The 23,846-nt window shown below is 42.6% G+C and overlaps 1 protein-coding gene across 1 annotated transcript; it reads right to left on the bottom strand.

Moving 5' to 3' along the window:
- Window positions 1-150: 150 nt before the first annotated feature.
- arhgap17b (Rho GTPase activating protein 17b) lies at window positions 151-22,214 on the bottom strand. Its single transcript, XM_070923262.1, has 20 exons — window positions 21,883-22,214; window positions 16,166-16,205; window positions 11,071-11,175; window positions 10,545-10,621; window positions 10,150-10,261; window positions 9,821-9,897; window positions 9,493-9,595; window positions 9,119-9,187; window positions 8,869-8,950; window positions 7,749-7,876; window positions 7,106-7,217; window positions 6,943-7,024; window positions 6,709-6,789; window positions 6,184-6,297; window positions 5,987-6,078; window positions 5,414-5,552; window positions 4,322-4,609; window positions 3,555-3,676; window positions 3,056-3,469; window positions 151-1,513 (listed from the first exon to the last, which is right to left on the bottom strand). The coding sequence occupies exons 1-20, from the start codon at window positions 21,933-21,935 to the stop codon at window positions 1,362-1,364; spliced, it is 2,442 nt and encodes an 813-aa protein (XP_070779363.1). The 5' UTR covers window positions 21,936-22,214; the 3' UTR covers window positions 151-1,361.
- Between the last annotated feature and the right edge of the window lie 1,632 nt (window positions 22,215-23,846).

The raw sequence follows: 23,846 nt of genomic DNA on the forward strand, positions 1-23,846 counted from the left end.
CAAATATTTTGATAAAAGCTCCATTTACACTGAATTACAGCTGAAAAACATACAAACTGACTATGATTGCTGGTTTAGTCTTTTTCCCACTTTGTATCCACCTTTGTTTGAGGATTTTTTCAAAACGACTGATGAAAAGGCTGACAACAGTTCAAATGTTGAACAATCTTTAATTATTTAGAGTAATGATGCACTGTATGATGCATTATGTGCAGAAAAGCCAACATAAAAATGCTGAGAAGAAATTAAAAAAAAAAACAGAATCAAAGAGCTGAAAACACCCCAACAAGGTAAAGATTGTCAGCCGCAGTAAAAATGATACAAAAAGAAGAGTTTCATTATTTGGCTGTATTTGGTCATCGCTTTGAGCTTGAGTGGGAGTGATCAGTTACAAGCTATGTATTGAAAATACATTTATCACAATAAATTTGTTAGAAAATTCCCTTTTAATGATAAAGGCTAATCTTTGAGTTTGGTAAATCAGGTCAGGTGAAATCAAATAAAATTCAGATTCAGAAAACAAAATAAAAAATTCTACCCCACTGGATTACCGGAAGGAAATACCAAAAATGACACAGCATGTGCAGGAAGACAACTGCATTTTATATTGCACAAAATATTTGGTCATTAGCCACCCTAATAGAAGGTGAGCAGCTCTAAATTTTAATTAAATTTCCTTTGGCCCATATCCGTTTCTTTGGTCCTTTACATTAGTGTGTATAGATCGGTGTGGGACAATTATTGGAAAGCCCTTCTTAGCTGAAAATCACATTTAGCCAGTTGAAACTGAAAATAATAAGAAATAAGAAAATGTGATTGTGTGTCATGATAAATAGATCATCAGTGGCTGGCTAACACTCAAATATCTCCACACAACTGTGCTGCTGAATGAAAAACAATACTAGTCATCAGGTCTGAAAACCAGATTCACAGATTTCTGCCTCCAAAAACATTCATAGCACTGAACTTATAGTATCGATAGCAACATTTTAAAAAGAAGCAGGAGACGTGAAAGCTTAGCACTCTTTGAGTTCAGCTGCTGTGCGTTCAGGTTTTATACTTAAGTCTCGTTAGCCTCGAGTCTAGCAAGGCTCTGCAGTCCAATCTTAAAATACCCAGCAGTATATAGAACAAAGGGAGTTTGATATGAAGTCTAAAAGCTGGACTGGACTTTTGTGGTTTATACCGCCACTGTAAGATGAGGTTTCTGGTTTGAGTCTCAGCAAAACAGAAGAAAAGGCAGTCTGGTATCAAGAGGTGGAGTGAACCGATGAAGTTACCTGTCTGATATTTCTAAACACTTGAATCTGTGACGTGGACCAGCTGAGCGGAGGAGGATTTCAATGATCCCTCTTTTTTTTTCACAGAATGGTGCTCTCTGTCTGGAACTGAGGGTCTAGGGGCGGGGCTGGGGTGGCGGCGGGCTCTTGACCAGCAGAGCTCTCCCCTTGTTGGTCCACAATCACCTCAGGGATGAAGGCTCGTCCAATCCCCTTTAGGACCAGGCCTCCGTCTGTACAGGACAGTTAGGGGGACGCGTCAGCAAATAAATCAGTTGAGACACGACTTGAACTTGAGCTCAAGCAACGAACCAAACTTCTAACAGCGCCACACACACACACGGTTTCAAACTGGGCAGCGCACACGCCACCTTTACACACTCAGTAAGACACCAAGGATCGATCCTTCTTTTAAATCTAGTCAATATTGTAAATATAGTTGCAGCTGAGTAACATTTTTAGAGGTGGAGGCGGTTATTGAAGAGTATCCTTGGTGTGTTAATCTTTAAATGCGACACATTTTTTAACATAGATGTGTTCAAAGAGTGCACATACAGAATATCAGCACACTGTCAGTTTAAAGTCTGTTTAATATGTTAGTTATCACAGAAAACTGTTAGCAAGCAAAGGACATCCAACCTCAGGATCACAAGCATGTTAGTTCTGTTGGACAGCGGGGTTAAAGAGCAGAACAAATGCATACTAATATACATAAATATATGTATACAGTACGTGTACAGCCAGCAATTAAACACTAAAAAGGAGAAAAGCCTGCATTCTTTGTTTCGGCACCCAAACACACAAACACACACATGCAGTGGACACAGAAGCAAGGCCAAGGCATCAGCCAATCAGATCCTTACCATTACCTGCCTTGCAAAGCTCATCTTACAGGCAGGCCAGCCGCTCAGACATCTGCAATATTTACACATTTCCTGTCATGCGTCAGATCACCACAGTTACATTCAGTGTGCGAGGCACTACGACACGGTGAAACCAAAAGCCAGAAAACTACATACAGAAATGCCCTGAGAGGTAGCTGAAATCACTCGATACTGAAAACAGTATCAGCCAGCAAGTGGTTTCAGTCGAGGCAACGCCTACACAAAGAAATCATGTTTAACAACGTTAAACACCACTGAAGATGTTTCATGCACTGTGCTTCATTATATCTGGAATTAAAACACAGCACGATGTACTTGTACTTGAGTATTTCCATTTTCTGCTATTTTATACAATTATTTGACAACTTAAGTTACTTTGCAGATTCAGATTAATACAAAATATAATCAACAAATAAATGTACTATTATAGGTTAAGATATCGTCAATAGTTTGAATTTTGGTATTGCTACTTTTAAGTTAAGTAAATGATCTGAAAACTTCTTCCGCCACTGACTGTCTTTGATCTGTGCACCGCAGCGCTACAGAAGTGGCCAGATCCAAGATCACTGCTCTATTTGGAGCTAGACGACAGTTTCCATCAGAAAAACTTAATCATACAGTGGATATGTTGTGCACACAAACACACACACACATACACACAGAGTAATGCCTCTTCTGCCAATACTTTTGTTACAGTATAAATACACTCAAATGTTTCTTGATTTCTGCTGTCTGGTGTGCTTTTGTGTTTTGAAATCTGATTCTTAACTACAGTTTGCTTTTTTTGCACGTTTTACATATCATGATACAGCACACCATGTTTTATATAATGTATTACTATAAATATATTGAAAGACGGGATCTGTGAGGCACAGGGAACCGACTGTTTACCTGTTATGATCTTGGAGGCGGAGCTGCAGATGTCATTACCGTTGTCATTTGCTGCAGGCTTTTGGGGCGGCGGCATGCTGGGTCGGGGCCGCGGCTTGGGGGCCGGCCTGGAGGGCCGAGGGAGAGACCCAGAGTGGTAAAAAGACAACGGGTTGGCGTGCAACCCATCGTGAGGCGGAGTGTCAGGAGGGGTGGGGGTGCTGGGGGGAGAGGGCTCTGACTCCCCCTGGGCATGGTGGGCTGCAGGAGGCTGCGGGGGCGGGTGGCTCGGGGCATGGATTGGGCTGTCTTTGCCGGGGTGGCGTCTGGGGGTGATGGGTGGGTGATGAGGGGAGCCGGGCGTCTGGGTGTTACTGGGATGGGAGGCAAAAGGGCTGGCCTGTTTGGGCGGGGCTGGGGCCTGCTTCTTGGTGCCTTCAGAGGAAAACAGAATTACTACAAGATATGAATTCATTTTAATGGTACTAAATCATCAGAATAGAAATATATATTCTCACACCTCTGCGAACCATATGTGGACTAGGCCCCCTGGATCCACCCTGAGAGTGGGGGGTTCCTACTGTAAGATGGAGTGACCCATTCCTCTGGGGAGGGGGGGTGGACATGAGCTCACGGGCTGGGCTGTGGAAATACAAGGAATCCAAATGTTAATCCATCAACATGTCATCTGTGCTTTACATTTAACAAGGAAGTGCTGCATCGGTGCAAGGACTCATGCATGTAACATATAAAACAAACTGAGCATATTTCCATTCAAAGGCTAATTACATAAGATGAAGGTTATCACATGAAGAATAACTAAAAAAACAACAACATAAAGACAAGTGTGGAGAAGAGGATGCAAGATCAGAAAATAAGTTTGTTCGGTGATGTGTTGCATGCAAATATCAGAGACAAAAGTAGTCACTCAGCCAGACGCTGACAGGCAGGCAAGGAGGGCGGGGAGTATATTTTTAAAATTAGAGTTTGGTCAATCATCACAACAAGCAGGAGGGAGGATAAAAGTTGCCTGTAAAAAAAAAGCATCACATGATTTTTGCTGCATTACATTCATAATTTGTTAAAATGAAGCCACATTAAAAGCTGTAATAGACATTGTTATTCTCGTGATTTTTCCAATTTATGACTTCATATACGGGAGCTGAAAACTCAAAGACCAATCAAACACATGACAAACATAAAAAGGGTAGGTGAGCTCCAGGATTGGCTGATTGGCTGCGAGCAGGCGGTGGAGTATTGTTGCTACCTCAGCTCGCTTCTCCTTACCTGCTCTCCTCTGCGCTGAGCTGGGTTACAATCTGAGGTTGCACTGTGGCTACCTGGACCCCACCACCCAGACCACCAACACCACCACCACTACCAGCACCACTCAGGCCAGGCTGCTCAGCCTCTGTAGCTGGGGACGGAGCCTGGGGCTGGGGCTCAGGCTGGGCAGGACCCCAGGCTTCCAGAGGAGGCAGAGGGGGTTGGAAGGTGGGTGAGGTTAGCTGTGGCTGCTTTCTATTTACAGTGGCGGCTCTACGTGGAGCAGGCTCCGGCTGTTTGTTAACAGTGCTAGGGAGGGGGGAGAGGGGAGAGAGTTCAGGAAGGCAAACCACACGCCATCAGACAGAATGAAAGAGCAAGAGACCGAGAGAGACAGAAAAACTGAGAGAACAGAGACAGAGAGACAGAGACGCCGCTTCCTGACTTCAATGAAACCAGCTCAGAAAGAAGAACCCAAAAAGGACATAAAACCACATGACAGTGACCTTTTTTTTTAAATAGAACAACTTTGAACTGCGACATCTCTGCAGGGACAGAAGAGACAGATGCCACACCATACAAACAAAATGCAACAGAGGAAGCCCACACAAAACATAAAACCAGCAACCTACAGTGTGACCTAAGCTTTAATTGGAAACAAAGGAGATAACACAAGAGTACACAAGAGTAACACACAAGAATTATAGCTCTAGACAAAATGGCATCCCAACGATACTGAAAAATGTTTCATTAAAAAAGGAACTGCCTTTTCATCATGTTCAGTACGAACGTGGAGGAAAACATAACTGATTAGCTTGTACTGAAATCACCTAAACATAACAGAAATGTGGTGCAGAAATCACACAGAACATCATTCCCTTCTTTTACTTATCAGTGACTGGATTCATGGGAGCTACATTGGACTACGGCACGGCTTTGAAGTCTGGACTGGGCAGATCTTCAGTGGGTGTTTCAGTGACTGTGATGGACTCGCTGGCCACTACATAGAGGGCCGACACGACTGGGCCCCGCGACTCCTGCCTGCTCAGTGTCTTGGGACGGGACGGGAGGGTGAGGGGCAGGCTGAGGCTGAGGTTGGGGCGAGACAGGTACCTGTCTTTACGGGGGGTGTGACTGTCCCCGTCCTGCCCCACCAGGCTGCCAGGGCGTTTCCTTTCCAGGCCGGGTTCGGGGTCCGGGGTGGCTGGGTGGGTGGGCATGGCGAACATGCCCGACACGTTGAAGTCCACCTCTGGAGGGAAGAAGGTGGGAAGCAAATGGAGAAGAGATGATGGTAAAGATGATCTTCTAATGTTTGTAATATATCAAGAGTGTGGGACGATCGATAATTCAATTGCTAGTTATTTTTTAGCCACACTAGCTGTCATTTAATACACACATTCATGTCTCCTCAGGATGATGTGTAATTATTTTGTGTGTTTGTGTTTTATGCTAATTCGCAAATGTTAGCATGCTGACCACTGCACAGCCTCACAGAGGTGCTAGCACGGCTGTAGACTCTTAGTCTTGTTAGTTTATTTTCAGCTGCAATTTAATTGTTTGGTGGGCTCAGTTTCTTTCACTTCATTTAGTGATTTCCAAAATTGAAACATTTTCTGCTAATAAACATATTCATTCAATATATTCAGATAAAACACCACATAGTCTTAATTTGAGAGGTTTTACCTTCAGGGAAGAACCAATCAGCATGCTGGATGATGGGCTCAATGATGGCGACCACATGGACAGACGTAGCTGCTGCCATCTCTGCCAGCGTCCTGAATACAAACGCAGACAGACGAGGACAGAGAGGAAGCTTTATTATTCACTTTGCCCTCAGAAAGTTAACATGAATACGAGGTAACGGAGCACAGAGTTCTTACCCCTCAGTCTTTGCCCAGAGCAGGTTGGGTCCCAGGACTATGGCGATGTTGCTGGGAGTCATCTTATTAACCTCACTGTCCTGAGCCAGCTTAGCCAGAAACTTCACCAGATACCTGCGACAGAGAGTCACTTTAAAAACCCCTGTGGTTCCTGTGACCCCCTTACAGCAAAGTGATGGTCTTAGAGTGGACATGAGTTGTGAGCAGTTCAACCACAGAGCTTTTCCCTTCTCAAGATTATTTTTAGAGGCCTGATGTGGTATAAGTGTCCAATATTTCACAACCTCTTGTGCGGTCACAACCCCCAGGTTGGAAAGCCTATGCAGAAGTGAGTGCTCTAGTGGGCTGTCTACTAAGGCATCAAAACGACTTCTAGCAAACAGGCTTCTATGTTTCGACTATTTAAAATCTGCTGTATCAATCATGAAAGTGAAAAAAGGAACAGAAATGAACTCCATACATTCAGTTCTGCACTGATGTACCTTTCGAAACTAACACGGTGTGTGTAGCTGTGGATGCTCTTACCTGAGGTTTGCCTTGTGAGTCTTTGGCAAACGGTCACATGTCACCCACAAGGCCTGCAGCCTCTTGTCAGGGTCAGACACACTGAAACCACACACACAAAATATTTGCTCATTATGTAAGTACCAGAATATCTATATGCTTCAGGTGTGTGTTTCATGCCCATTAGCCCAGAGTGAGTGTGTTTTACAGGATATTAAAAGAGTCGCGTCTGTTTTCTGTTTTCTGTTTTCTTACTTGGAGGCCTGCGTCCACTCGTCGTACAGGCCAAAAGTCATTAGAGGTTCAGGAAGTTCCCTGAGGTAAGACTTCAGGGCTCCTGTGTGTGAAAAAAAAGCTATGAGAAAATGAGCTGGAGCAGATGGTTTTACTTGTTGTGGATTTGTAGAAGAGGTTGTACCAGCGACGGCGTGGGGATCAGAGTAGAACTCCTCCAGCTGTGAGGTGGAGCAGTCCAGCGCTGCTTTTAGCTTCTTCAGTTTTGAAGCTCCGGCAGCTATTCTGAAGAGACCCTGCAAGGAAAAGGTAGAGGGAAATGACTGAATGGTGCTTTTTTGTCTCGACAGGTACAGGAGACTGGTTTCAATCCTAAAATTAACCTGGGTCGGTATCAGGAATGAAGAAGTAAAGTACTGGAGATGTGGTTCTTTCAGGCTGAGTAGCAGACAGAAGTACAGCAAGAGTTTTGTTTCCGTTAATAAAAATGTCTTAAAATTGTCCTCCTTGGGGAGTCTTGTGATACCGTAACATTTAAAGAGTGTAATGGTGAACATGCTAATGGATAACAGATGACTGCACACACGCACGCACGCACACACACACACACACACACACACACAGTGCTTATTCCCGCAGCCTCAAGGCTAACTGACCACAAGTTGGCTACAGATGTTTCCAGACGTGCCATCATTTCTAGAGAGCAGTCCACATGACCCACATCTCCTTCCAGCTCCGGCAAGAGTGGAGCAGTGAATTCTGGTTAATTAACCCTTCAACTTTGCCCCACTTTACAAAAGTTTCTCCTTCTCTTCTGCCACCCATACCTCCTCCTTCATGCCGGTCTCCAGCAGCATCATGACACAGGCCTCGATGGGCAGAGCGATCTCGCGGTTACTCCTCTTCAGGTGCTCCTCCAGAGCCGTGCCGAACGCCGGCTTCTCCATCCAGGAGTCTAGGAGAGAAGGGCGTCATCAGTGTCTTTACACTTATCTGAGGGTTTTACAGCATTTCTGTTCTGTGTCTGTCAGCTATCCTTCTATAGTTTAGTGTGAGTTTTAGTTGAACTTGGATGGATTATTTTGAACAAAAATGTCTTGCTGGTGTCGTGATCTCTCCTTTCATCTCACTGCTTTGCTGTCGCTGTGATACATTCCCTGTCTGAAGTCTCAGATTAGAAACCTGATTACGTGTATACATGGCCAAAAAAACAAACTGCTTTCTTCAGGAGAAATCTAGCAAATTATTTCATCCCCAAATACAGAATTTCTTCTTAGCACAGAAAGCTGATTGTGAGCTAGTTACTTAAGTGCCAAGGAAAGACAACTTAGGACAGAAACTGATGATGAGATGCGATTTAGTTTTTTTCATTGCCATCAGTCTGCTGTATGTCTTCCTCTAAACTGTAAGTAAAGAGAAAAAGCAGATGTGGCATCAGATACGTCTGACACAATGGAGTCCCAATTTCGTGGAGAAAGAAATGGAGCACTGTGCTGCTGGCCCTCATGAAGGACATAAAAGCTTCTCATCTTAGACACATTTAAGAGTTTGAGGCTGAAATATGCAATTTCCTCTCTCACTGGTAGAGAGAAAGGTACAAAACTTGGAAAATGTGCCAATTATGTGTATTGACTTGTGATAGTACTGTGATTGTGCTCAGTTGCGCTGAAAAAATACACACGCAGTGTGAAATGCTTCGCTTCCACTGAGCTGGCTCTGTTATGACTTACTTTCTTTGCATTGTCAACTCAACAAGCCACGACAAGCCGGTCTACATTTCTCAGCAGCAGAGCGGTTTGTGTGTTGTACAATATATTAACAACCATGGCTGCCAGCTCTAAAACTATAGTGGGGTTTAATGAGGAACTAAAAGGTGAGATGCAAAGTTTATGTTTTTTATATTGTTTGCAGATTTAATGAATGTCTGTTTTACGTCTTGCTGTTCACCTTGCTGTATTTGGATAGTCGGTATAGCTGCCTCCAGAGCTGCCAGAGACCTCCTGTGGTAGTCTGCCTGGGCCTCTAATAACTGGTGCACAAACATAAACACAAGTCATATATACAAACCTTTGGCATATAGTGAAGCAGGCATTCATACTGCATCGCCAAATAATACAGTTATAGTGAAATGGACTACATTTGCATCACATTTCCATTTCATTTCCAGGTGATTTACACTAAACTGAGGTGCACCCACCATGACATAATAGCGTGCGTAATCTCCCTCTTTAGAAGCAAAGTTGTACAAGTCTGCAGAGAGCTGGTCCTGTAGGATGAAAACATATATATTTCCATACATGGCAACTTTAGACCTTCTACTTTACACAGAAACTTTTCATTAAGACACAAATGAACTCCAGATGACAAAGCAATGACCTTCAATTACATGCTCCTAATAATGTGCATAGCATGTTTGTTCCCTGGTCCACTCCTGTTACAAGGCTTCCTTTGTTCAGTCAGTTCATAAGATATGATCCCAACCTGATGAAGAGGCCTTGGCTGGAATGTGTCTCGATTAAATACTGTATATACAGCACACATGTAAAGCAAAAGACTTGAAGCAAAATCTACCTTGCATATTTCTACTTTGTTGAGAGCCTCGTCCATCTCGTCTTTGAGAGAATCCGCTTTAGCTGCCATAGCCTGGTTGTTGGATTTTGTTGCCTGGTACCACCTGCAGGCCGAGAAATCATTTAGACACTTGTGCATGTCTACAGTAAGAAAGAGAGTATTTGATTTAAAACGTTTCCTTTCTTTCTAAGACCTACGACAACAGTCACACTCATTTTCAAAATCCTTAACATGCAAAAAAGAACAAGTGTGCAATTAAATAAACTTCTGAAAACAATGGGACTAAATAAAGGACTGGCTCGAGCGCTAAATTCAGACTCAAGTGTACCTCGTCTTGGCCGAGTCATAGTCCAGAACCAGCTTGGCCAGTTGTTTTCTCTGTTTTAGTATATTGGGAATCTCTATCTGTGAGAGAAACAGATAAGTACACACACACTTTTTATCTCTTTTTGTCAATATGAATCATGCAAAATGGCAATATAACATAAAAAGATGCCAAAGGCCATGTTGAATTTGGCACAATCATGAGATTAAACACACTACACAGAATGAATGCTTCAGTCAAAAGTGATTTTATACATAGAAACATTTACAGCATACAGATACAATCAGGTCATAAGTGATCGCTACAGTATGAAGCCAGCTGCAGTGTTTTACCTCTGCCAGCTGGTTGAGAGGATCCAGGATGTCTCTCTCAATCTGGACTTCATGCTGCATCAGCTCAGTCGCTAACCTGCTCTCTGCCTCCCCACACACATCCATCATCTTGCTGCTCACACACACACAGAAACAGGAATGTATACAAATATGATTGTTATCACTCATCTCACAGTGAGAAAAATGTTAATGTGAAAGAAAACAAATGCACACAGACACACAGGAGGCCCCTTGTTAGACCAGCCACATTCCTTTCACTCAAATACTCACTTTTAATGTCACATTTTGGTTCGATGGAATTTATTTTTGAGACAGTCAGACGTGGTACACTCTTAAATACTGCTGAAACTGGTCTTGCACGTAATAAAATCTTGTGGTTAACTTTCAAATCTCACCCAATTAGACTTTCATCTCCCAGCTGACTGCCTCCCTCCTGCATGGCCTGGGACAGCGTCGTCAGGGGCAACTTTTTCTGTAAGCGGATAAAGCAAATAAAGTTTAGCCGACTTAAAAATGTGCTGCGAACAAACAGCCCAAAGATAACCTCATGATTAGCTGCAGGCATGTAAAAGACAAAGTAAGTAGTTTAGTCAGTTTTATTGTGCGTGTATGACCGAGGTGGGTCTGTCATGCAGTGATAGAGCAGCTGGCAGGAGGCCAGCGCTGAATATTTTCCTCCTGAGTCTCTCTCGTTTCAATGTGTTACATAAGAGGGGATAGCAGGTTCCTAATACTGACAACAGAGTCACAGTGATTCACCCTTATTTAAATTTCTGTACGTTTTTTACAGAGATCCCGACTTTGTAGCACGTTGCTGACATGCTGAGATAATAAGACGAGGTTGTGACAGGCCGGTTTAAAGTGTTTACAAAGTGCAGCTGCTGAGTGAAAGAAGAGTAAAGGCAGAGGGGTGATTCTTACATGTCTCTTCTCTGTGTCTGTGCCCAGTTGACCCTGCAGACAGGACACCAGCCTCTTGTGCGTGTTGTGCGACACCAACCGCACCAACTCCAACCGCCTCTCGATCTGTGTGTTGCACATGAGACACAAAATGTTATAACATCAGAATAAACAATGAGTTAGGTTCCTGTCTCCCTGTGCAATGACTGTTTCATCTTCTCAGCACAGACACACACATTTTCCTGTTCAATGGACCCAGGTGAGAGCTACAAATCAAAAACACAGAAGCTGCACTAGCGCACATCCATCTCTAAACTTTCCATCCTGCTCATGTTATTTAAAGATAATGGAGGATGTGAACGCTGTTGTTCCAAGCTCTGCCGTGTTACAACAGGCAGCACTGACAGCCAGATGGAAGGACTCGTGGCAGATAAGTAACACGGGCTGATGGATCGCGGTCTTTACTGAGAACACGGAAAGCCTCCACGCTGATATATTATCAAGAACAGATGAATCATTCTGACTGCAGGCCCGAGATGGCCTGATCTACTGGTTATACTTCACGAGCAGTTATTTAAAGCATCATATGGTGGTTTTGCATGCTGGGGCGATTAAATTAAATTGCAAAAAGAGATGAGATGTGGATGGCAGTAAAGTCTGTGGTGTTCATTATGGGAAATATGCAGCGCGGATGTTGGTGGGAAAAAATGGACTAAAGGAGGCAGCTTTTATGGTGACTGGGAGAACTGGGCCCAGGTGCTCCCAGTCAGCCCAAGTGGATGGCCCCCGCCTACCAATCACTTGGAGAAGAGCAGACAGGCCAGAGTTGAATGCACCACCAGTAAGAGTTTTAAGTCCCCGCTTGCAACTTCATGACCACGTGACAATAACGTAACTCGTACAAGTTTCAAGTCTCTGCCAGCCAATAACTGTCTTTAAAACAAACTGTAGCAAATTTAATTCACTGTTCAATATCTGTTACTGGGAAAATTGTCTGCAGTAATCAAAAGAACAGTGAGGTTTTGTATGAGGTGAAACATTTATGACAAACCATGTAAGCATAAATTTAGTCACGCTGATTCTGCACTCAACTAGCTGTCTGTCACTTCAGTCTTCACTTCCTCTTCTGTTTCAGTGTAAACATCCCGCTGTGTCACTATGTGGCATTCATTTGCTGTCTGATCCCCATCTTGCTCTCGTTCTTCTTCCTTTACTTTTATCTTCACTAATTTGCTGTCCTCTTTAAGGGCATGTCTCTCTCTCACTCGCACACAACTTTCCTCCTCCCTCTCCCTTCACTCTCTCCTCCCTCTTTCCTGCAGCTGTTGCTTCATGCCAGACCACAGCTGGACTTGGCTTCCTCGCCTGGATCCAATCGATTCGCTCACCATTCAGCTGATCTGCAGCACTGATTAATGCATGGAAGTCTAGCTCTATTTGGTGACTGCTAGACTGGATCCAGACCGCCGAAAACTCGTTGCCAAGAAGGAAAGAAAGAGGCCAGAGCGACTGCAGCGTGGGCAGACTAGACACACTGGGAGATCGCATTGTCTCCATCAATGGAAATGTGTTTTCCTTGAGTGTACACCAAAAGACCCTCGGGACACACAACCAACAAAAAAAAGAGAAATACTCCTATAACCTCCTTTTAACATAATAACCCATTACAAAAGATGTCTGACGATCGTAACCTTCAATTAGTCTTACGCCTCATGCAGCAGGCTTTACTGCGCTCACAACAAGAGATCTGGCTTCGGGGAGAGAAACTCCGTTTTGGAAACAGACTCTTGCGCGCACACAGAAAAACCCTGAAAAAATGAAGTCATAGAGTTGAAGAGAGGAAAAAAAAGCAGGAAAACTCCCTGATCACAGGTAAAGACAAGCACACACACTTGGACGAATAACAGAATGGAGACGATCCCTCCCGCCTGCCTCTGCAGTTATGGAGCTGTACAAAGGTTTACGGGCCAGTTAGTTACTGCCATCTTTTTTTCCCAAACAGCAATGAAAACAGTGAACAGAGCGAGCTGACGACCTCTGACCTGCCACAAGCAAAAAAATATGGAACGTTTAGTGAGTCACAGAGGAACCCAGGCGGGTGGATACGGTATTGTTTTCTGGCTTGGAGCTGCTTTGGCCGACTGGCTGACCTTGTTGGCAGGATGGCTAACTGTCTGGTTAGCTGATGACTGAGCAGGAACAGGATTCAAACGCAACAATAGTCATGTTTGCTCAAAGGAATAGTTCAACATTTTTGGGAAATCTAGTCTAGAGTTAGATGAGAAGATTGATTCCGCTCTTATGTTCAAATGGTTAGCTTAGCTTAGCATAAAGACTGGAGACAGGGGGAAGCAGCTAGTGTGGAATTAAATCTGCTTACCAGCACCTCTAAAGCTCACTAATTAGCACATTATATGTCATTTCCTTAATCTGTACAAAAAAACACAATTAGCCATTTTAGGGGGGCTGAACTATTTCCTCGCAGGGACCAGTGACTTCCTGCAGTTTGCCTTGCCTTGCCTGGTAACCACACTGTGATGACAAGAGTCCAGGAAGTTACTGCGACCGGCCAAGAATAAGTCCAGCACATAACCCCCCCGGTAGAACCACAACATGTTAATTTTACACTTTGGTTTATGTACGGATTGAACAAACAAGATATACTGTCTTCATTAGTTCATTAGTCAGATAGAGCAGGGCTGGGTGTTTCCCTCTGTTTCCAGTCGTTGTGCTAAGCTAAGCTAACCAATTGCTGGCTTTTGCTACATATTTAGCGTACAGACATGAGAGTGGTATCGATCTTCTCATCTTACTTTTTCGGCGAGAAAGCGAAAACTAACGCTGGAGTTGTCTGTTTAGCTCACTAGATGGTTAGCTGACAGATACCTGCCCACAGTATCAGATATGAATATGCTCCAATATCCATAATAATAACAACAGTCCATTGTGTGTCCCAAGTTGTATTCAAATACTGAGATATGAGACTAGTTGCAGCCTGACTCTCTCTCCTGTATGAGGCCAGGCAGGTCTGAGAGCCTCCTCAACTCTCCCACCGAGGCAGGACGTGTCCAAACAAGACAAATGCCTCAGCCAATGCAAAAGGACTGTGGAAAAATGGAAAAGAAAAAGACTACTACGACACCATGGAAATCACAGTGTCAAATTTCAAGTTGGACGGTTCAGAGAAGGGGGTGTGGGAGCGTGTGGGGAGGGGCACAGGAAAAATTACTCTTTCTCTGCTCATGTTTGGAAAGAGGGGAAAAACTTTCCTGGATAGTGCAATTAAATTAAAATGCCTACTGATTCACTGCTCCATGAATCAGTAAACTGTGACTGTTATCTGGTCGCATATCTGAAAAGTGACTGTGAGCAGCATGTGTCCTGATACTAAACCACAGATTCTGACGGCAACTCGGAGCTCAAGTAAGCCAAAAGACACCCAAGCCACTTCCACTATGCTGACCACCTGACAATCACATTCTTCGCTGAGAGCTGGAGCTGGAGGAATGTCTAACGCAGCACAAAGCTCCTGTCGTTCAGGACGAGGACCAAAGACGAGAGAGAGCATTCTCTGGAAGGGTTGGGTCGGTTTGAGCGCTGTGCTTTTGGGACAATGGAATATATATAAATCTAACTATTACCACTGCTAAAGCAAAAAACACAAGCCTCCACTGTTTGTCTTAATAGCAAAACAATGTTCTCTTTCCTGTTCAATAAGAAATAATTTTGCTCACCACCAAGTGATTGTGTTACACATGGGGTTCATAGTTCACTGCTGCATATCATAAAACTTCTATGACTGAATAAGAGAGACTTCACTTTTAATTTTCCTTCCACAAAAGCTCCTTTCTTCTGAAAACATGCTCGGCCTTTTTTCAGTCTCTCTTGTATTTCTTCACACTCTTTTCCTAGCAGTGATCTCACAGTTTCACTAGCCAGAGGCCGGAGTGCTCCCATCCCCCAACACATGCGATGCACAGTGTACATCCAGTGTGCGTTCAAGATAACAGAACATTGCCAGGGTTCGCCTTGAGCGGAAAACCATGAGGCACTTTTTCCTGCGGTGCCAAACCCCTGAGCTGGCGAGGCATTACTGAATGAAAGACTCCCTGCTGATGTTTTAATGCCAGCAGTTGTACTCCAAGACTGCAGAGAGACTTGGCATCAACAGGCTGCTCGGGCATGATGGCTTTAACAGAGCCTTCGAGGAGAACTTGTAAGTCCTTCGATAACTTCTGTATTTTACTCAGAAAACAACTTCTAAAAGAGTAGTTTTTACACCAAGATACAGCAGATTAAAATGAAATGGGTTAGGCCGTGAACGGGACATAACACCCTTCATGGGTGACAGATGCTGCATCACAGTTACAGTAACCTGTAAACACTTTGTGCCAGTTCTTGCGGGCACAACTGTAGCTGCTAGGGAAGCCACAACACAGTCAGCTCCTGGTTCAGTATGATACAGGTTTCACAGTTTGATGCACTGACAACATAAAACCAAATTACAGTGTGGCATAACAGAAATCCTTAATTCTTCCTCTTTAGGCATAAAAGATGGAAACAGTGTTTTCAACTTACACCTTTCTTGGTATTTGTATAATAAATTTCCTTATATCTTTCGGTTCAAATTTCAAATACAATAATTTACATAAAAAATATTCTTGTTAAAAGAAATGTGTAAAATGTAGGTTTATGTAGGATTACTTTCATTATGGAGAAATCTGCTCTTTCTTGAGAAAATGGTTAAACATGCCCATTACAATGGATTCAAACTGCTTGTTTTGTTCAATTAAACAATCCCAAACCCAAATACATTCAGTTTGCTGTCTTACATGACAAAGAAAAGCATCAAATGTTCATATCTGAGAAGCTGGAACCAGTGAGTGTTTGAATGTATCAAAACTAGTAACAGATTAATATTCTGTTATTCGATTAATCAACTAAATGTCTAAATGAGAACGTCCTCATTAAGATAAAAAGTAAATGTTTCTGCGGCGTGAAATATTGTGCTAGGATGTATCTTTAAACTTCAGGTAGCAGATGACCATTGTCTGAAGCCCCCTGACAGCTGATGTATATGAACAGAGACAGAGAAGAAGAAGAATGTCATATTCACCTGTAGGAGGTCATCACTCAGCACCTCTGTTTTCTCAGCCCTGTTGTGGGAAAAACAGATATGAAGCCAAAAGGTCAAATACTGACAACAAATTGAGAAATAAAAACACAGACATGGAAAAACACACCTTCAACATACAGAGATAACACACAATATAATGCAATCCAATGATATGAGTTCACACCTTAAGCACCTAATTTGAATTAAATGCCTAAATAACATGGAGTATTTGGACATGTCTCACTCTTCTGTATTGGCAGAAAAGATGCAGCACAGCGACATACTGTGATGTTCTCTGTTTTCTTATGGATCACAAGTTGTGTTTCAACTAAACAAGAGCTAACTTGCTGTTAAACTGATCAGCACACAGCAAATGAGACCATCAACCTAAAGCAGAAGAGTCTATCCAGCCCAACCTGTCTGCAGTTTGTGCCTGCAGCAAAGTTACACAGTGCATAATCTGCCTAAATCCACAACAAAATGTTGTCACATGATAAGCTTGTTAACTATGTGAAATTTGTCAGGAAGCATATGTGAATTACTGGGTACCATTTGTGCACACACACTCAACATGAAAGCACAAACGAATATCCATCACTGCTCGAGCCCGTGGCTGTTTTCCATGATGGGCCTGTCGGATTCCTCCACTCTGTCCGAACACACACTTCCTGTTGTGTCATCTCCACCTTGTTTGTTATGGCAACAGGGGGAGGAGGTGTGTGTATCTGTGTGGAGTGGAGGAGGGTGGGAGTTACCAAGTGGCTTGTTGATGTCTGAAACACACTGCACAGTTTAGCAGAGTCTGTGGATAATAGGAGAGTGACATCACTCCGAAACTTCTAGGAAATATTGCTAAAATGACCCCAAACATCACCTCCCTAACATCTGGAATAAGATTTGCGTCTTTATATGTGACCTCAAACTCTCATAGCAGATTTCTACCCATTTCAGAGTCAGAGACTAAATCATTGCTCTCTGCTTCTTGGTTTGAATCTTGCTGAGCTAGTGAGACCAGCAAACGAGCTCATCACTCACCCTGTCAATATCCAGCAAATGCACCAACGCGAACACATATCACATCCACACACACAAATCCCTGAAGACATTTTCCCTCCCTCTACCAGAACAGGCCCACACTATAGATTCAAATCTCGCAGGGATCAATTAACCCTCTCCCACACAAGAGTTATTACCTAATGCTGTTGTAAGTTACACCCTACAGACAGGCTTTACCTCCCTAATGCCTGAAATATCCTCACTGATCGTGCTAATCGAAAACGCCTTTGGCTGCCCCCTGCTTTCTCCAGCTCGACAATTTTTCGCTACGTCAATGATTTGCTGTTTGGCGCTCAGTATAAATAAAGGCCAGATATACTGTGAAGAGGATACTCAGTATAAGGACACAGAGTACTATTTTGGTAATCGTTTAGTAGTAGTTTTTTTAGGCAAAAATGTACTGGTTTTGCGTTCGCTTAAGTAAACGTCCAGTGCACAATGTGATGGCTATAGAATAATGACACCATCTGTTTAGGTTGGTTCCCTATAAACCTGGCCTTCACTGTGCAATTGTTCAAAAACACCTGGCCTGTGGGCGTGTTTTTTTTTTTATCGAGGCCACTTGCAGATACGATCTCGCGGGAAATTTAAGGCTCGATTTACGGCACAGAGGAAGTGCATCTGTTCATGTGCAACCAAAACACAAAGAGGATAGCGCTTTTACCCTTCTCTTTATACATCCATGGCTTTTCCATAAGGTGTTGTAAAGTTGTTATATAATTGTTTCAATAAAGTTCTTAAAAAAGACAGATTGCGGACTTTGGAACAACTGGAGTAACTGTGGAAACTCTACCCGGCAAAAGAAACAGAGCCCCGTTGACAAAAGACGCAAAGAAGGCGAAGAGGGAGAGAGATAAAAACCGAGTTAAAACAAGAGTGAACCTCTGACGGACACTCACTGGATGGAGATAGCTAACGTTATGTGTCCTCTTGCTGTTTTCAACAACTGAGGCATTCAGCTGAAAGTCGCTGAAATGGTCACACCGAAACACCGGGACTTGACAGGGTTTCAAACCGACATTCAGCTGGCATCTTTCTACTAACTAGACCAGTAAGTAACAAAACCTGTCTACTTATTAATACTGCCGGGTGTTTAACTCTGCCTTTATCACAGCACTGAGATCAGGGTTTCTGGTTCAAATTGGGATACGGTTGTTTCTTGCTTTGGACATTAGCCAGGCTGCTAGCTAGCTTGTTGGCGCCGACGCAATACTCAAACTATGTTATTACTCAATATAAAATTATGACAACTTCACTTTACCTCTTCAGTGAACACGCTTCTTTCTTATCTCTTATTTCCAAAGCGGCGTTGGTCGTTCCTTCACGGACATTTGGAAACACATGCAGTGTGTGTTGTGTTGTTGGTAGTTGCTGGCCTCTGAGATAAACTGGATCGGTTGTCTTGGCGACAGCGGCGCAACAATAATAACATTACCACGGGGAAATGCGAGGGGGGAAAGTTTAAAAATAGTCTTTTGACACTCTCAAGTGTGAATATTGTCTGGTTTTTCATGGTCTGCTGTGATAGTTGATAGATTATATTTGGATGTCAGACAAAACAAGACATTTTTAGGACGTCACTTTCTTTTGACAGACATTTTCGCTCTTTGCTGACATGCTACAGACCAAACGATCCATATATTAAACCAATAATGAAAAGGTTGCAGCCCTGGTTGGCATCAAATGTCTGGTCAGATTCACAACCTTGTTCACTTATTCTTTGATCAGAATCCAATCCAGATCCAGAAGCCAATGTTAGACTACTTCATTAAGACAAAGCATTTAAAATGTCTTCTTTCTGTTCTGAGGATAAACTGTACTGACAAAACCTTACTCTGTATATACTGTGGCTTCTTGAATTGTCTGTCTTGATATTCTGCTTTTCTTGCTAATTTCTTTAACATACACAGCATCATGTCCTGAGCAACAGAGGATTTTTTCCTAACTGATGTTTAAAACAGAGAGTCTATAAAATGAGTACAAATAAATTATTTTCATATAGTACTAATGCAGATGGCAAATAAGACATGTATTTAAATGTCACAGCTCGTTAGCAGTTCAACAAAGGTTGAGATGTGATGGCATGAGATGCGATCTGCAGCCAGAATACCTGCACACTGATCCACATGATCGTGTTACACATTAGGCTTTGATGGCTCGCCTCTGAAGGAGAAAGCTACACAAGCAATCTTTAGATCCCTATCAATATTGAATTAGCATTGATTTGAATGGAGTACAACTCGACTCTGGGCAGCAGCTATTGTTCTAAGAATAGACTCCCACAATACTGGAGGCCAGACCCTGAAAGAAAACTTGGAGCAAAACAACCCAGAAAGCTTGAGCAGAGTAACTCTGTGTTATGTAGATGGATTTTTGGTTATTGAGCCAGTGAGAAAACGAATGAAACACACGATATAAATACTGTATTCATGTGCTATCTGACGTCTTACTGCCAACGTTTTCATCCCGAATCAAAGTTTTGTTAAAAATGGTTCTGTGTGAGCTTATCTCTCCAAAGTGCTGCAGCGTTATGCAAAGATTCATAAACGCTGCTGCCCTGCAGGCTCGTACCACGCTGCACTAAATCAAACTGCTTCCTCCGTATTAATCGCACGCAAATCAAACGGACTTCCCGTTTTATAAAAACACCCCTCTCTGGCTGCGTGACGTCCCCAGCCCCTCCACTACTGTCCCCGTCAACAACCGTGGAAATGCTTACTCCACAAAAACCCTCCGTGCCTGGCCCTTCCTGAGCCAAACAGAGAACCACATCATCACAAACTGTCATGGGGGGAGACAAATCCACTGGTTTGTGAAATAGATAAAAAGTCATCCCAGTGCAATCATGTTAAAGTCCATGTTCATTATCATTTAATTTGGCTTGTGTGTGTGGAAGGATGTGGCAGAGAATAGACTCCTCTAAACCCAGTTTAGGCAATTAATCAATTTCAGCTGTATGACGATGTAACTTTATACCTTTTATCAGCAACTATTTGGATAATCGATTCAGTCGTTTATCAAGCAAAAACAGTGGAAAAAAACGCTCCAGTTTCTCATGTGAGGATTTGCTGCCTCACTTTAAAGAGTAAACTAGGGGTTTTGGACTTTTGGTCAGACAAAACAAGACGTTTGAAGACGTCCTCTGGGACTCTGGAATTAATCGATTTGTCGGAAAAATTATCGGCAGATTAATTGATAATGAAAATAATCATTAGTAGCAGCCCTAAACTGATGTTTTGACTTAAGTTTGGTGAAAACGTAAAACTCGACATTTGACACACTGACTTGACCTTGTAGTTTTCACTGACTGCATAGTTTCATTTAGGCCACCTTTTCATTAAACACGAAGCTGCCAATCTCAACCATTTATTCATATAACATCACAACTCCCACTTTGCTTTGGTCATGCAGTGCTATGAATGGCACCAAAGGATTTCCTGGCATGTTAAAGCCCATCCAGCAGTAATCCACAGTGGGCGTGTGCTTGCAAACACTTCTGCCCCTAAGCGAGCTGTCACTCTGCTCAATTGAGTTTTATTGCTCTTACATAACATATGGGAGGAATGTATGTGAGGAATGCAGAGACTACAGGCTGAAGTCTATTAAGTCATATTGAAGAAACATTATGAGAGACACCATTAACACAGTAATAGCTGGAGACATCATCTCAGCGGTGGCTGCTGACAGAGAACAGGGCTGGAAACCCCTGTGGGGACAGAGATGAAGGGAGGAGATGGTATAGATTGTGTGTGTGTGTGTGTGTGTGTGTGTGTGTAAACTGACCGCCCATATCACCACACATCAGGACATATGTTTTTGTGTGCACATCCTAGCCTACAACTGCAGAAATAACAGTAACAGTAAAGGGGGTTCTGCAAGCCCAGGAGTGCTGCCTTCAAGTACACAGAGAGAATTAGAGCTTGGGTAACAATTAGTTGATTGTTTAATCAGTCAACTGGTGGAAAATGACTATTTTCATAATCAAATAATCGTTTTAGTTATTCCATTAAGCAACAATGCCAAATATCCGCTGGTTCTAGCAGCTAAAATTGAGAGAATTTGCTGTTTTCTCAGTTTTATATCATTTTAAAATGAATATATTTGGGTTTTAGACTTTTGGTCAGACAAAATGAGACATTTGAAGATGTTGCAGAACTTGTCACCGGCATTTTGAAACTTTTTTCATAGAGGTAAAGATTAATTGGTGAATCAAAATATAATTTACAGATTAATCAGTGATAAAAATAGTTGTTAGCTGCAGCCCTAAACCCAATGAAGTCACTGGCTTATTACATACATACATAGATAGTAGGAAAACATTAAAGTGCTTTTTCACAAAGAAAGCCTCATTGTTGATTATACAACATCTGGAAACCCATTTGCGTTATCCAAAACTTCCTGTATTGTTGTAAAAATCATTAAAAATCAAAGTACACGTGACTGCAAACGGATGCTTTACTTTCCTAAAACTTCCTCAACTAGTCAGGTATTTATTAGGCAGAAACGCAGCCCAGCCCTTCCGACAGATGACAGTGGGAGAGGACAACACTGAATATTGTCATATCACGAAAAGCAACAGAGCAACAGCAGCGTCGGCCTGCCAGAATATACATATATGACATCCACTTGCAGCGCTGCATGTTGTTCAAATAAACACTCACCTCCCGACAGTCTGGTTGGCCAGTTGCCTCATACGGTTGAACTGTTTCTTCATGTTGTTTTTCCTCCTCTGCGACTCTGTAAAAGTTTTAGTGGCACCTCGGAGCGTCGTTCATCCACTGCGGATCCAACAAGTTGCGCTACGTCGCAGCCATTGTGGCAGACAGAAAGCGCTACAACACACTACAACTCACTGGTTTTTCCCCTGATCAAACTCGGTGACATTGGCCGTCGCTGCTAAACGCCAGAAAGAAAAAAGTCAGTTGAAACAGCCTCTGACGAGCTTCTGGGTCCTCATCGCCACGAATATCAGACTTCCGATTAAACTGACTGGTTTCTGTGCAACCAGTGTGGTAGGAAGAAGGAAGTGCCTTTACTTCCCTACTGTATGCTGCACGGCCCACTGGTGACATGTGATACCTTAGCAAGAAAAAAAGAAAAAAGAAAGGAAGAAAAAAGCATTGACTCAGCTATTGGCCTGCCATGGTCATGGCAAAGTCACATACGTTTTAGTAGAATATAGAAAATCAGATTATAGTGTTAAATTATCAGAGGCAGAAACAGGTTTTCACATAGAAATAATTTGCTTTGGTATTTTGGTGCTTAACAGTCACAAATAACATACTAAGGGAAAACAAAAACTGCAAAAGTCAATAAATTGCTGAACTAATTGGGCCAATTGGAGAAACATGACAAAAACTAAAATTATACAGATTGTTATACACTTTACCAAAAAAAAAAGAAAAAAATATTGTTATAATGATTACCTGAACCAATAAGCACCCATCAACAGCTGCAAAAAGCTGAGAGGCTTTTAATTGCATTTACTCTACTGATCCAGGGTCAGTCTTGGCCACTTCAGGGTTAGCTGAAAGCCTCCAGTTAATGTGTTTTAAACGCTGGAGCAGCACTCTGCTGTTCAGAGTGATCTGCTGCCATCTTCTGGCTGCTGCCGCGTCATTACATGGCCCCCTCTGAAAATCAGTCTGTGGATCATTTCTGTCTTATTTGACCAGAATGACACTATAATAAATCAGAATAAAACACACAAAATAATAACTTATCCATCAATTAGCCCCAGTAGTATCTGAACAAACGGATCATTTTGGTTTTGTCTGCTGAGGTTTCGTCATAATCCACCTCTGAGATTTTGTGCTGCCATCCAAATACAGCGGAGGAGAGTTAATTTGTTCTCATCGAGCTCAAATCAGCTTTCCATCATTGCAGTAAAAGAGTTGTTGTTGTGTTAGAGTTCATGATATTCAGGCTCATAATAATCCACCATGTCTTTTCAGACAAAGGGCACTCCTCTGCCTTATCTGCCGTATGTGGCCTTCCTTATGAGGGTCAATAATGTATAGATTGCAAAGGCATTGCTATCTGAGCAGCAGCAATGCCAAGGGACCTATGCACCCTGTTTGTCATGGGACTGATGCTGATATATGATCCCAATAAATGGAGGGAAACATTCGCCGTCAGTTCATTCCTATGTGCATCGAGAGGAGAACTCTTGAAACTCAAGGTACTTTAACCCCAGTTTGTTGACGTTAAAGAACAACTAGTGGCATAGTTTCTCGTCTGTGATTTACAAGCTGCAAATGATGTCAGGTGAGAACTCACAGCCGCATAAAACAGCTTTGAGAGAGATCAAACTCTCTTCTGTAGCAGTAAAATTAGGCTGAATTTGTCCCTGTTTTCCTGCATATTTACTCTGCGTTTAACTATCAAACTTTTCTGTCACTTTGAAAGCAGCCCTGCAAAGACGTGTACTAAGTATAATAGACTCGACACTAAAAGCAGCTTCATGTTTGTACTCTTTCAAAAAATAGCGTCAGGTGCATGTTTCCTAACTCAACAGTCCCATTTCATATTAAAATTGCACTTAGAATGAATTAATTCTTTTTGCATCTTGTACTTTTTCTGTCAGTGTGCAATTTATCTATGAAACATACACAAGTTTGTATTC

The sequence above is a fragment of the Enoplosus armatus genome, chromosome 17 (assembly GCF_043641665.1).
Source record: "Enoplosus armatus isolate fEnoArm2 chromosome 17, fEnoArm2.hap1, whole genome shotgun sequence".
In the NCBI taxonomy this organism is placed as follows: Eukaryota; Metazoa; Chordata; class Actinopteri; order Centrarchiformes; family Enoplosidae; genus Enoplosus; species Enoplosus armatus.